At 45.2% G+C, this 13,139-nt stretch overlaps 2 protein-coding genes across 7 annotated transcripts in view; one reads left to right on the top strand and one right to left on the bottom strand.

Annotated features, from left to right (window-relative positions):
• LOC138651944 (surfactant protein C-like) overlaps positions 1-13,139 on the bottom strand; it is a 139,723-nt gene that overhangs the window by 49,483 nt on the left and 77,101 nt on the right. The window lies entirely within an intron of this gene.
• On the top strand, positions 819-11,865 carry LOC138651943 (surfactant protein C-like). Of its 2 annotated transcripts, XM_069742566.1 has the most exons (6): positions 819-974; positions 8,609-8,746; positions 10,132-10,269; positions 10,449-10,559; positions 11,391-11,513; positions 11,601-11,865. In XM_069742566.1, exons 1-6 carry the CDS (start codon positions 933-935, stop codon positions 11,682-11,684), a joined length of 636 nt encoding a protein of 211 aa, XP_069598667.1. In that variant the 5' UTR covers positions 819-932; the 3' UTR covers positions 11,685-11,865. The 2 variants fall into 2 exon arrangements, with proteins under 2 accessions (XP_069598667.1, XP_069598668.1); XM_069742567.1 differs by lacking the exon at positions 8,609-8,746 and having other exon boundaries at positions 918-974.

Below are 13,139 nucleotides of genomic sequence, written 5' to 3'. Positions count from 1 at the left end.
GTTTGCGATAACTGACAAAGAGTCTTTTAAAATGCTCTGGAGGAATTTTGACCATTCATCTTTGCAGAATTGTTGTAATTCAGCCACATTGGAGGTTTCTGAGCATGAACCACCTTTTTAAGGTAATTACAGCATCTCAATCGGACTAAGGTCAGGACTCTGACTAGGCCACTCCAGAGTCTTAATTTTGTTTTTCTTAAGCCATTTAGAGGCGGACATGTTGATGTGTTTTGGATCCTTGTCCTGCTGCATAACCCAAGTGCGCTTCAGCTTCAGGTCACGAACAGATGGCTGGACATTCTCCTTCCGGATTTTTTGGTAGACAGCAGAATTCATGGTCCCATTTACCACAGCAAGTCTTCCAGGTCCTGAAGCAGAAAAACTGCCCCAGACTATCACACTACCACCACCATGTTTTACTGTTGGTATGATGTTTCTTTTCTGAAATTCTGTTACGTCTATACCAGATGTAATGGGACATACACCTTCCAAAAAGTTCATCTTTTGTCTCATCAGTCCACAGAGTATTCTCCAAAATGTCTTGGAGATCATCAAGATGTTTTCGGGTAAAACTGAGATTAGCATTTATGTTCCTATTGCTCTGCAGTGGTTTTTCGTCTTGGAACTCTGCCATTCGGCCATGTTTGCCCGGTCTCTTTCTTATGGTGGAGCCATGAACACTGACCTTAACTGAGGAATGTTCCCTAATACGATTTATTATTATTAGGGTGCAGAAAAGTCTTTTTAGAGAATCTGATGACGCCTTGAGGGCACAGTTAATAAGTGCATGCGACGTGTGTGACACCAGGGCTGCATCAATAACGCTTTTACTAATCGGTGCTCATTCCAAGTTCCTTCTGAGGGACAGCCCCAGGCCCAGAGCTTCCCTATAAAGAGTCCAGTGGGACTGGAGGCTTCAGACCAGAGAAGCCATGGAGCAAAAGACACAAGAACAGCTCAACATGAATCTGCCGGTAAGAATGATAGCAAGGATTGTAAATTATAATATGCGCTATGTGAGGGGTAATAATGTGCAGTATATAGGGGGCAACAATAATGTAACACATCACATAGGGCTAATAATAATGTGCAGTATATAGGGGGCAACAATAATGTAACACATCCCATAGGGGCTAATAATAATGTGCAGTATATAGGGGGCAACAATAATGTAACACATCACATAGGGCTAATAATAATGTGCAGTATATAGGGGGCAACAATAACGTAACACATCACATAGGGGCTAATAATAATGTGCAGTATATAGGGGGCAACAATAATGTAACACATCCCATAGGGGCTAATAATAATGTGCAGTATATAGGGGGCAACAATAATGTAACACATCCCATAGGGGCTAATAATAATGTGCAGTACATAGGGGACAATAATAATGTACACATCACATAGGGTCTAATAATAATATGCAGTATATAGGGGATAATAATAATGTAACACATCACATAGGGGCTAATAATAAGGTACAGTATATAGGGGGCAACAATAATGTAACACATCACATAGGGCTAATAATAATGTGCAGTATATAGGGGGCAACAATAATGTAACACATCACATAGGGGCTAATAATAATGTGCAGTATATAGGGGGCAACAATAATGTAACACATCACATAGGGCTAATAATAATGTGCAGTATATAGGGGACAATAATAATGTATCACATCACATAGGGGCTAATAATAATGTGCAGTATATAGGGGACAATAATAATGTATCACATCACATAGGGGCTAATAATAATGTGCAGTATATAGGGGACAATAATAATGTATCACATCACATAGGGGCTAATAATAATGTGCAGTATATAGGGGGCAACAATAATGTAACACATCACATAGGGGCTAATAATAATGTGTAGTATATAGGGGATAATAATAATGTAACACATCACATAGGGGTTAATAATAATGTGCAGTATATAGGGGGCAATAATAATGTAACACATCCCATATGGACTAATAATAATGTGCAGTATATAGGCGACAATAATAATGTAACACATCACATAGGGGTTAATAATAATGTGCAGTATATAGGGGGCAACAATAATGTAACACATCACATAGGGGCTAATAGTAATGTGCAGTATATAGGGGCTAATAATAATGTACACATCACATAGGGGCTAATAATAATGTGCAGTATATAGGGGGCAACAATAATGTAACACATCACATAGGGGCTAATAGTAATGTGCAGTATATAGGGGCTAATAATAATGTACACATCACATAGGGGCTAATAATAATGTGCAGTATATAGGGGGCAACAATAATGTAACACATCACATAGGGGCTAATAATAATGTGCAGTATATAGGGGGCAACAATAATGTAACACATCACATAGGGGCTAATAATAATGTGCAGTATATAGGGGACAATAATAATGTACACATCACATAGGGGCTAATAATGTGCAGTATATAGGGGACCATAATAATGTAACACATCACATAAGGGTCTAATAATAATGTGCAGTATATAGGGGACAATAATAATGTAACACATCACATAGGGGCTAATAATAATGTGCAGTATATAGGGGGCAATAATAATGTAACACATCACATAGGGGCTAATAATAATGTGCAGTATATATGGGACAATAATAATGTAACACATCATATAGGGCTAATAATAAGATACAGTATATAGGGGCTAATAATAATGTAACACATCACATAGGGGCTAATAATAATGTGCAGTATACAGGGGGCAATAATAATGTAACACATCACATAGGGCTAATAATGTGTAGTATATAGGGGCTAATAATAATGTAACACATCACATAGGGCTAATAATAATGTGTAGTATATAGGGGGCAACAATAATGTAACACATCACATAGGGCTAATAATAATGTGTAGTATATATGGGACAATAATAATGTAACACATCACATAGGGCTAATAATGTGTAGTATATAGGGGCTAACAATAATGTAACACATCACATAGGGCTAATAATAATGTGTAGTATATAGGGGCTAATAATAATGTAACACATCACATAGGGGCTAATAATCATGTGCAGTATATAGGGGACAATAATAATGTAACACATCATATAGGAGCTGATAATGTACAGTATATAGGGGCTTATAATAAAGTACAGTATATAGGTGTCACGATATGGTATGAAATATCATAAGTAGTTCTCTAGCCTGTGTGGGCTAAGCCCCCCTTCTTGGAGTAACAGTTGTAGCTGCAAATTCCTGGCTTTCCTTCTCAGAGAGTGTGGGGGTTAGAAGTTTTATGGCCGAACGGAATTTACGACTGGCATTTCCTGTGTAAGCTTTGTCCAGCTAGAACAGGAAAAATGGCTCCAAAAAGCCATGAAAGATTCTTTGTTTAGTTTTTGTTAGATATTAGGCAAACGATTTAAGCTAGAAATACGAAAATATATATTCGTAGTCCCACTCGGTGTAGCTACACATCTCATGAAACACGAGTTTCTAACTCCATCTGGTAAAGAAGTAGGGTTTTCTCTGTAAATATGTATCCCAGATAGGACATATTTGATCTCATTAGAATGCTCACGTTAATCTGAGATGAATGATGAGCTTTTTAGGACGCTGACATGTTTTGTAGTGAAGTTATAGAAATCAGAGAGAATAGTTTAAAGTTTATGCAGAATGTAGAGAGAGGAGGGTCTGGATAAGCCAGCCTTTCTGTGATGTCACCGCCTTAATGTTTTAAGTGTCTGGCAGGCTCTGAGGAGTCACTTTTTGCTGATTTCTCCTTCTGGACTTTTTTGTCCTATTGTCCTGGAAGAGCTGGTACATCCCATGGACTGGGATGTATGGAAACTGCACTAGCCTGGATGCCTGCAATGCTTTTAATATGTGAGTGTTATCTTTTCTCATTTATTCCCTTTATGTTATAATTACCCATGTACATATTTGCAATTGTCTCATTTGTAACATCTTTATAAACTATTTTTGATAAAGCACGGCCTAATTATTTTTAAGGGGACATACTATTATATGTTAGTTCAGTTCTCCATGCTCTACACTTACCCAGTCTTCTGAAGTGAAATACGCTACTGTTACTGTTGTGTTGGGTTAGCTTCGGACCCGTTTAATCGAAGCTGGTGGCAGTGATACCGATAGTGTGCAGACTTTTGGGTTATGTGGTAGCGGCTGCGGCTTTAATAATTATTGTTCCTGCCTGAGTGGGAGTAGTTATCCCACCGCTGCCACCAATTGTCACGATTCCCCTGACCGCTGTCACCACTGGGTCAGGATTCACACCGTGACCGTCACCCCTACGTCACGGATCAGGGTGACTTTAGGCCAACAGACGGCTATCACATGTGCAGGGGGGCTTATCTTAGTTATCCCTCCACTGCTAACAATGTGATGAAAAACCACACACAAGGCTATTGACCTCTTAGTTTACAGCAGGGGCTTATTCTAGGTATCCCACTGCTTTTCTATATACCACGAACTGCAGGGATTTATGTATATCCCGCTTACAGTTCCACTTAACACTTGCAGCTCTCTGGCGCCCCCTTAGTCTCAGGTCAGATTAGGTACTGCACCCTGGGTAATTAGTCGCCAGAAAGGCTGCCTGCTATGTACTGGCTATTGGGCACGCTGCAGCGACGCGATAACTACTCCCACTCAGGCAGGAACAATAATTATTAAAGCCGCAGCCGCTACCACATAACCCAAAAGTCTGCACACTATCGGTATCACTGCCACCAGCTTCGATTAAACGGGTCCGAAGCTAACCCAACACAACAGTAACAGTAGCGTATTTCACTTCAGAAGACTGGGTAAGTGTAGAGCATGGAGAACTGAACTAACATATAATAGTATGTCCCCTTAAAAATAATTAGGCCGTGCTTTATCAAAAATAGTTTATAAAGATGTTACAAATGAGACAATTGCAAATATGTACATGGGTAATTATAACATAAAGGGAATAAATGAGAAAAGATAACACTCACATATTAAAAGCATTGCAGGCATCCAGGCTAGTGCAGTTTCCATACATCCCTTCGAGCTCCTGTACAGCAGGTGAGTCCGGGGACCCCTTGGGTTGGTAAGAGAATCCTGGGAAGAGGAGCCAAACCCTTCTGAAGTGTCCATAGTGGAGTATGTCATGCGCTTCCGTGACAAGATGCAGACCTTGACGCAGTTGGTGCATGACAACATGACGCAGGCTCAGGCTGATCAGAAGCACTGGTACGACCAGAACGCCCGGGAGCGGACCTACCACGTGGGTCAAAAGGTGTGGGTGCTGGTCCCTGTACCAACGGATAAGCTTCAGGTCGCCTGGGAGGGCCCGTACGTCGTCCACCAACAGCTCAACCCGGTCACGTACGTGGTCACGCTTGACCACGCTCGGGGTAGGCGAAAGGCCTTTCACGTCAACATGATGAAGGCTCATCACGAACGTGAACCTTTCGTCCTACCGGTCTGCAGCTTGCCCGAAGACGGTGAGGAAGACACCCTCCTGGACTTGCTGGCCCAAGCCAAGGCCAATGGGTCCATCGAGGATGTGGAGGTAAGCGCCTCGTTAACTGAACCCCAGCGGGTGCAGTTGCAAACCACCCTGGAACCTTTCCGGGTCGTGTTCTCCAACCGACCTGGGAGGACTGAGTTAGCAGTCCACGAGGTGGACACCGGGAATCACGCCCCACTACGGCGAACACCCTATCGAATCTCTGACCAGGTGCAGCAGACTATGCGCCAAGAGATCGATGAGATGTTACAGCTGGGGGTGATTCGGCGGTCAAAGAGCGCGTGGGCATCACCTGTAGTTCTCGTGCCAAAGAAGGACCGGACCACCCGGTTCTGCGTGGACTACAGGGGGCTCAACGCCATCACCGCCTCGGATGCGCACCCAATGCCGCGCATCGAGGAGCTGCTTGAGAAGTTAGCTGGCGCAAAATACCTGACAATAATGGATTTGAGTAGAGGATACTGGCAGATTCCCCTGAGCCCCGAGGCGCAGGAGAAGTCCGCCTTTATCACACCCTTTGGACTGTACGAGTCCACGGTCATGCCCTTCGGCATGAAGAATGCCCCTGCCACTTTCCAGCGGATGGTCAACCGCCTGCTTCAGGGACTGGAGACGTACGCCGTGGCGTACTTGGATGACATTGCCATCTTCAGTCCCTCCTGGAAGGAACACCTGCAGCATCTCGAGGAGGTGCTCAGGCGGATTCACCAAGCAGGACTGACTATCAAGCCGGGGAAGTGTCAGATGGGCAAGAGGGAGGTTCACTACCTAGGACACCGGGTAGGCGGAGGCACCCTGAAGCCAGAGCCGGAGAAAGTGGGCGCGATCGTGAACTGGCCCACTCCCGTGACCAAGAAACAGGTGATGTCCTTCTTGGGCACTGCAGGGTACTATAGGCGCTTCGTACCGCACTATAGTAGCCTGGCAAAACCTTTGACGGACCTCACCAGGAAGAAGCTACCCCACATCGTCAACTGGACAGATGGCTGTGAGGGGGCTTTCAAGGCGTTGAAAACCGCACTGTGCAACGCCCCTGTGTTGAAAGCAGTCGACAGCAGTCGACCGTTCTTGGTGCAGACCGACGCCAGCGAGTTTGGCCTTGGTGCTGTACTCAGCCAGGTTGACTCGGAGGACCAAGAGCACCCCGTGTTATACCTGAGTCGGAAACTTTTGCCGAGGGAAGTGGCCTACTCCACCATCGAGAAGGAGTGCCTGGCCATAGTCTGGGCCCTGCAGCGCTTGCAGCCCTACTTGTACGGTCACACCTTCACTGTGGTGACCGACCACAACCCTCTGCGCTGGCTAAACGCCATGTGTGGAACCAACGGCAGGTTGCTACGCTGGAGCCTTGCCCTTCAGCAGTTTGACTTCACCATTGAACATAAAACGGGCAAAGAGCATGGGAATGCAGATGGACTCTCCCGCCAGGGTGAACCTACTGAGGTGCCCATGGAGGCATACCGTGGGGTACTGCCTCCCTAGCGCACACCAAAAGGGGGAGGTGTCACGATATGGTATGAAATATCATAAGTAGTTCTCTAGCCTGTGTGGGCTAAGCCCCCCTTCTTGGAGTAACAGTTGTAGCTGCAAATTCCTGGCTTTCCTTCTCAGAGAGTGTGGGGGTTAGAAGTTTTATGGCCGAACGGAATTTACGACTGGCATTTCCTGTGTAAGCTTTGTCCAGCTAGAACAGGAAAAATGGCTCCAAAAAGCCATGAAAGATTCTTTGTTTAGTTTTTGTTAGATATTAGGCAAACGATTTAAGCTAGAAATACGAAAATATATATTCGTAGTCCCACTCGGTGTAGCTACACATCTCATGAAACACGAGTTTCTAACTCCATCTGGTAAAGAAGTAGGGTTTTCTCTGTAAATATGTATCCCAGATAGGACATATTTGATCTCATTAGAATGCTCACGTTAATCTGAGATGAATGATGAGCTTTTTAGGACGCTGACATGTTTTGTAGTGAAGTTATAGAAATCAGAGAGAATAGTTTAAAGTTTATGCAGAATGTAGAGAGAGGAGGGTCTGGATAAGCCAGCCTTTCTGTGATGTCACCGCCTTAATGTTTTAAGTGTCTGGCAGGCTCTGAGGAGTCACTTTTTGCTGATTTCTCCTTCTGGACTTTTTTGTCCTATTGTCCTGGAAGAGCTGGTACATCCCATGGACTGGGATGTATGGAAACTGCACTAGCCTGGATGCCTGCAATGCTTTTAATATGTGAGTGTTATCTTTTCTCATTTATTCCCTTTATGTTATAATTACCCATGTACATATTTGCAATTGTCTCATTTGTAACATCTTTATAAACTATTTTTGATAAAGCACGGCCTAATTATTTTTAAGGGGACATACTATTATATGTTAGTTCAGTTCTCCATGCTCTACACTTACCCAGTCTTCTGAAGTGAAATACGCTACTGTTACTGTTGTGTTGGGTTAGCTTCGGACCCGTTTAATCGAAGCTGGTGGCAGTGATACCGATAGTGTGCAGACTTTTGGGTTATGTGGTAGCGGCTGCGGCTTTAATAATTATTGTTCCTGCCTGAGTGGGAGTAGTTATCGCGTCGCTGCAGCGTGCCCAATAGCCAGTACATAGCAGGCAGCCTTTCTGGCGACTAATTACCCAGGGTGCAGTACCTAATCTGACCTGAGACTAAGGGGGCGCCAGAGAGCTGCAAGTGTTAAGTGGAACTGTAAGCGGGATATACATAAATCCCTGCAGTTCGTGGTATATAGAAAAGCAGTGGGATACCTAGAATAAGCCCCTGCTGTAAACTAAGAGGTCAATAGCCTTGTGTGTGGTTTTTCATCACATTGTTAGCAGTGGAGGGATAACTAAGATAAGCCCCCCTGCACATGTGATAGCCGTCTGTTGGCCTAAAGTCACCCTGATCCGTGACGTAGGGGTGACGGTCACGGTGTGAATCCTGACCCAGTGGTGACAGCGGTCAGGGGAATCGTGACAATAGGGGGTTAGTAAAGATATATGACATTTAGACGGCTAGTAAAATCTGACTTTATATGGGGGCTAGTAATAATACAAGGTCCGGTATATATAAGAATAGTGATCCTATAATGTACGTATCTCCCCGTCAGCCATACAGCCTGATTTCCAAACCACTAGATCCCAGGAAGAAGTGGTTGGTGGCCATTGTGACCGGACTCATCCTCGCTGTGACAATCGCCATCATCGTTACCATTACCATTTACATGAACCAGAAGAACGCAGAGAAGGTGACACTCCACCTAGAATACAATGTATCTCAGTTTATTCTTAAGTTTTAGTCAATAAAAACTAAATCTCTTGTTTCCTCCTGAAAACAATCATCAAGTTGCTGTTGACGGATTGAACTTGTGTCTTCAGGACTCCGAGCAGATTTCCACTTTATTGTTAGAGACTAATGTCTGACTGCTTACCTATTACTAATAGTCGGAGATTTCCATAAACAATTCAGCCAATAAAAAGTATCCAGCAATGAATCTACTATATAATTGTCTAAGGGTCACTTCCGTCTGTCTGTCACGGATATTCATTGGTCGCAGCCTCTGTCTGTCATGGAAATCCAAGTCGCTGATTGGTCGCGGCAAAACAGCCACGACCAATCAGCGACGGGCACAGTCCGGAAGAAAATGGCCGCTCCTTCCTCCCCGCAGTCAGTGCCCGGCGCCCGCGTACTCCCCTCCGGTCACCGCTCACACAGGGTTAATGTCAGTGTTATGCCGCGGTGTAACGCACTCAGTTAATGCTGCTATTAACCCTGTGTGACCGACGTTTTACTATTGATGCTGCTTATGCGGCATCAATAGTAAAAAGATCTAATGTTAAAAATAATATAAAAAATCGTTATATACTCACCGTCCGTCGGCCCCTCGGATCCACAACAGGCCTTTCCCGCTCGCGACGCTCCGGTAACCGGTCCATTCTGCGATCTCGCGAGATGATGGCGTAGCGGTCTCGCGCTACGTCATCATCACGCAAGAGACCACAATGCACTCTTGAGACGGGAGCGCACGAGAAGCGTCGGTAACCGCTTTGATCCGAGGGGCCAACGGAGGGTGAGTATATAACGATTTTTTATTTTAATTCTTTTTTTTTTAACAGGGATATGATGCCCACACTGCTAAATACTACGTAGGCTGCGCAATATACAACGTGGGCTGCGCAATATACTATGTGGGCTGGGCAACATACTACGTGGGCTGCACAATATACTACGTGGGCTGGGCAACATACTACGTGGGCTGCACAATATACTACGTGGGCTGCGCAATGTACTACGTGGGCTGCACAATATACTACGTGGGCTGCGCAATGTACTACGTGGGCTGTGTAATATACTATGTGGGCTGTGCTATACACTACGCCTACATATTCTAGAATACCCGATGCGTTAGAATCGGGCCACCATCTAGTCTGTAATAATCAGGTGGAAAGTCGCTGCCACGCCTGGCGCCCACCGACCACTGTGTGGGACCCCACCTCAATCACACCTCATTCACACCTGGACATCATTGTGCAGGCACTTGAGATTCCCGCAGCCGCCTATAGATCCCGTCTTATCTCACTTTATCCTCGTCTTTATCGATTTCTTGTTACAATGTAACAATCCTTATTGCAGATGGTGGAGATGTCCTACACTTCGGGGGCCGGAGGGAGCGTCCATCAGACATTTTATAGTCACGATGGGGGGAACGTATTCGCCATATTCCTCACATCCGATAAGTTTTCTGCCTCCGTGCTCCTGGACTACAACCAGGTAAGATCTGTTTATGGGATTGGTGAGACGTGACTGCCATGATGTCCTCCACCGGGGTTACCAAACCTTCCAAAAGTCCAAACTTATCTTATAGGAAATACTGCCAGGGGGCGATCACCCAGCTTTCAAAGAAAAGTAAGTCTTCTTCCTGCTTTATTATATGTTTTATTCCTGCCCAGAAACTCATTGGGATCCGGACTGAGAACCGCTGCTACCTGCTGAGAATGGATGAGTCTACAACCCCGTCCCAAGCGGACCTGCAGCGGACAATAGAGCACTACGAGGCCAGTGTAAGTCCCCGTGTCACGTCCTCCTGATCCAGTCTCCTATATGTAGGGAGGTGTCAGGAGATTAGGGCTGATTGTATGGAGAGAACAGGTCCTAGACTGGAGGTCATGTGTCAGAAGGATATCTGGGCAGATTGGAGATGTTGCAGCAGTTCAGGCGGGAGATGATGAGGGCTGCCACAAGCTTTTTGATCTATTCCAAGTCAGAAAAGGAGGAAATTTAGGAAATGTTCTTGAAGAAGCAGGATGTGGTGACTTAGATTTGAGGTCTGATAGAATGAAACCAAAGGTTATCTAGTAGCATCTGACTTCTGAGAGTGGGAAAAGTGAGGAGTCCTTATCAAGTGATCACACACCTCGAGTCTGTAGTGATTGTTGCAGGTCTGACCGCTGGACATGCGCAGTCCACACCGCCGCTCCATTCATTCCCTACGGGGAGAAAGGTTGGCCTTCGGGTATAAAAATTCTCCATCCTGCTGATGAGTGCGGGTCCCAGAGGTCGGACGTCCACCGATATCCTGCACATAAGTGACAGCTTGTTTCATCGGATCTGTGAACGATAGGTTGGGGGGGGGATGATAGACAGATGATCATAGACAGATGATGAGTTCAGTTTTTCCATGTTAAGTTTTAGACTGTATGAGAATGAACATGAAGATGTGATACAACATTACTCATTTCTCTTTATGTTCAGTGTCAGGTTGATACATTTCTAACGACTGATTCCTTCTCTGTAATCCAAAGATCAGACCCCTGGTCTTGGGGGGGTCGGCCTGTGACAATGGTGTGAGGAGGGGTCTTCTTTATCACCATCTCTTTCCATTGACCCCACAGAACTCCACTCTGGGGAACACCATCGCCCTCAGCTTTACCGCAGTAGAAGAGGCGAAACCTGTGGATTTGGGCTTCAATATACACCTGATGTGCGGCCACCTCGCCACCTACTGGGCAAAAATGGTAAGTGAGGTGCCCAGGGGTATAATAATAATGCAGGTATATGGTTACAGGCACATGGGCTATAATAAAGGCTTTATCTCTTTCCAGGTAAAGATGACACGGAAAGTAGCTCTACAAGGCGATCCAATTATCATTATCACTTCCGATGGTACAGTAATCGTTATAAAATAGGGACCAATCCATTGATTCCAAGTTACCAGCTCTCCCGTCAATATCTGTTGTGTAATCTGATATTTCTGTGTCAATGAGTGAAGAGCACACGATCCAGCAGGGACGAGATAATGAAGATTCTCGCTGGACACATTGATCGCAGCGACCGCTGTCAGAAGTAAAAAGATGTAACCCCCGATAATCCGCCTAATGTCATATTATTGTAGCAAACGCATCATGTGGATAAAAAGACCCAGGTGGTGATCATCAGTGGGTTTCACCAGTGGGTTTCACCAGTGGGTTTCATCAGTGGGTTTCACCAGTGGGTTTCATCAGTGGGTTTCACCAGTGGATTTCATCAGTGGGTTTCATCAGTGGGTTTCATCAGTGGGTTTCACCAGTGGGTTTCATCAGTGGGTTTCACCAGTGGGTTTCACCAGTGGGTTTCACCAGTGGGTTTCATCAGTGGATTTCATCAGTGGGTTTCATCAGTGGGTTTCACCAGTGGGTTTCATCAGTGGGTTTCACCAGTGGATTTCATCAGTGGGTTTCATCAGTGGGTTTCATCAGTGGGTTTCACCAGTGGGTTTCATCAGTGGGTTTCACCAGTGGGTTTCACCAGTGGGTTTCATCAGTGGGTTTCATCAGTGGGTTTCACCAGTGGGTTTCATCAGTGGGTTTCACCAGTGGGTTTCACCAGTGGGTTTCATCAGTGGGTTTCATCAGTGGATTTCATCAGTGGGTTTCATCAGTGGGTTTCACCAGTGGGTTTCATCAGTGGGTTTCATCAGTGGGTTTCACCAGTGGGTTTCACCAGTGGGTTTCATCAGTGGGTTTTAGGGTTGAGCGAAACGGATCGTTCATTTTCAAAAGTCGCCGACTTTTGGCAAAGTCGGGTTTCATGAAACCCGACCCGATCCCTGTGTGGGGTCGGCCATGCGGTCCGCGACTTTCGCGCCAAAGTCGCGTTTCGTATGACGCGCTTGGCGCCATTTTTTTCAGCCAATGAAGGGGCGTGGGCAGAGTGATGACATAGGCGTCCACGTCCCTAAGACCTATCGCCATGTTGTCGCTTGTGCGCTGTAGCGATTCGCAATGTTTAACACCAGCTTTTCAGTTGAGAGAGAGAGAGAGAGAGAGAGAGAAGAAAAAAAAAAAAAAAAAAAAAAATCCCATTGGCTTTGCATTGGGTTTCGTGTTTCAGTCGATCCTCGACTTTTCGCCATAATCGGCCGATTTCACTCGACTCGACCCTAAAAAAGTCAAGGTCGCTCAACCCTAGTGGGTTTCATCAGTGGATTTCATCAGTGGGTTTCATCAGTGGGTTTCACCAGTGGGTTTCACCAGTGGGTTTCATCAGTGGGTTTCTCCAGTGTTTCGGAGTGAATGCCTCTCAGTTAGTGACTTTTTTGTTTGAGACAAATTCATCAGGTGATTTGCGCCTTTTTAGAGTTGTATTTTGTTGATTAGGAAACC

This window comes from Ranitomeya imitator, chromosome 10, assembly GCF_032444005.1.
Source record: "Ranitomeya imitator isolate aRanImi1 chromosome 10, aRanImi1.pri, whole genome shotgun sequence".
NCBI lineage: Eukaryota > Metazoa > Chordata > Amphibia > Anura > Dendrobatidae > Ranitomeya > Ranitomeya imitator.
The sequence above is the reverse complement of the archived record's forward strand: the minus strand, read 5'-3'. Positions and strand labels throughout refer to the sequence as shown.

What these genes read in the sequence shown, in the direction of transcription:
- LOC138651943 (XM_069742566.1), top strand. Translation starts at nt 933, where the DNA reads ATGGAGCAAAAGACACAAGAACAGCTCAACATGAATCTGCCG. An exon ending in AGCTCAACATGAATCTGCCG is followed by an intron (nt 975 to 8,608) that starts GTAAGAATGATA and finishes TCTCCCCGTCAG; the next exon opens with CCATACAGCCTGATTTCCAA. An exon ending in CCACCTACTGGGCAAAAATG is followed by an intron (nt 11,514 to 11,600) that starts GTAAGTGAGGTG and finishes ATCTCTTTCCAG; the next exon opens with GTAAAGATGACACGGAAAGT.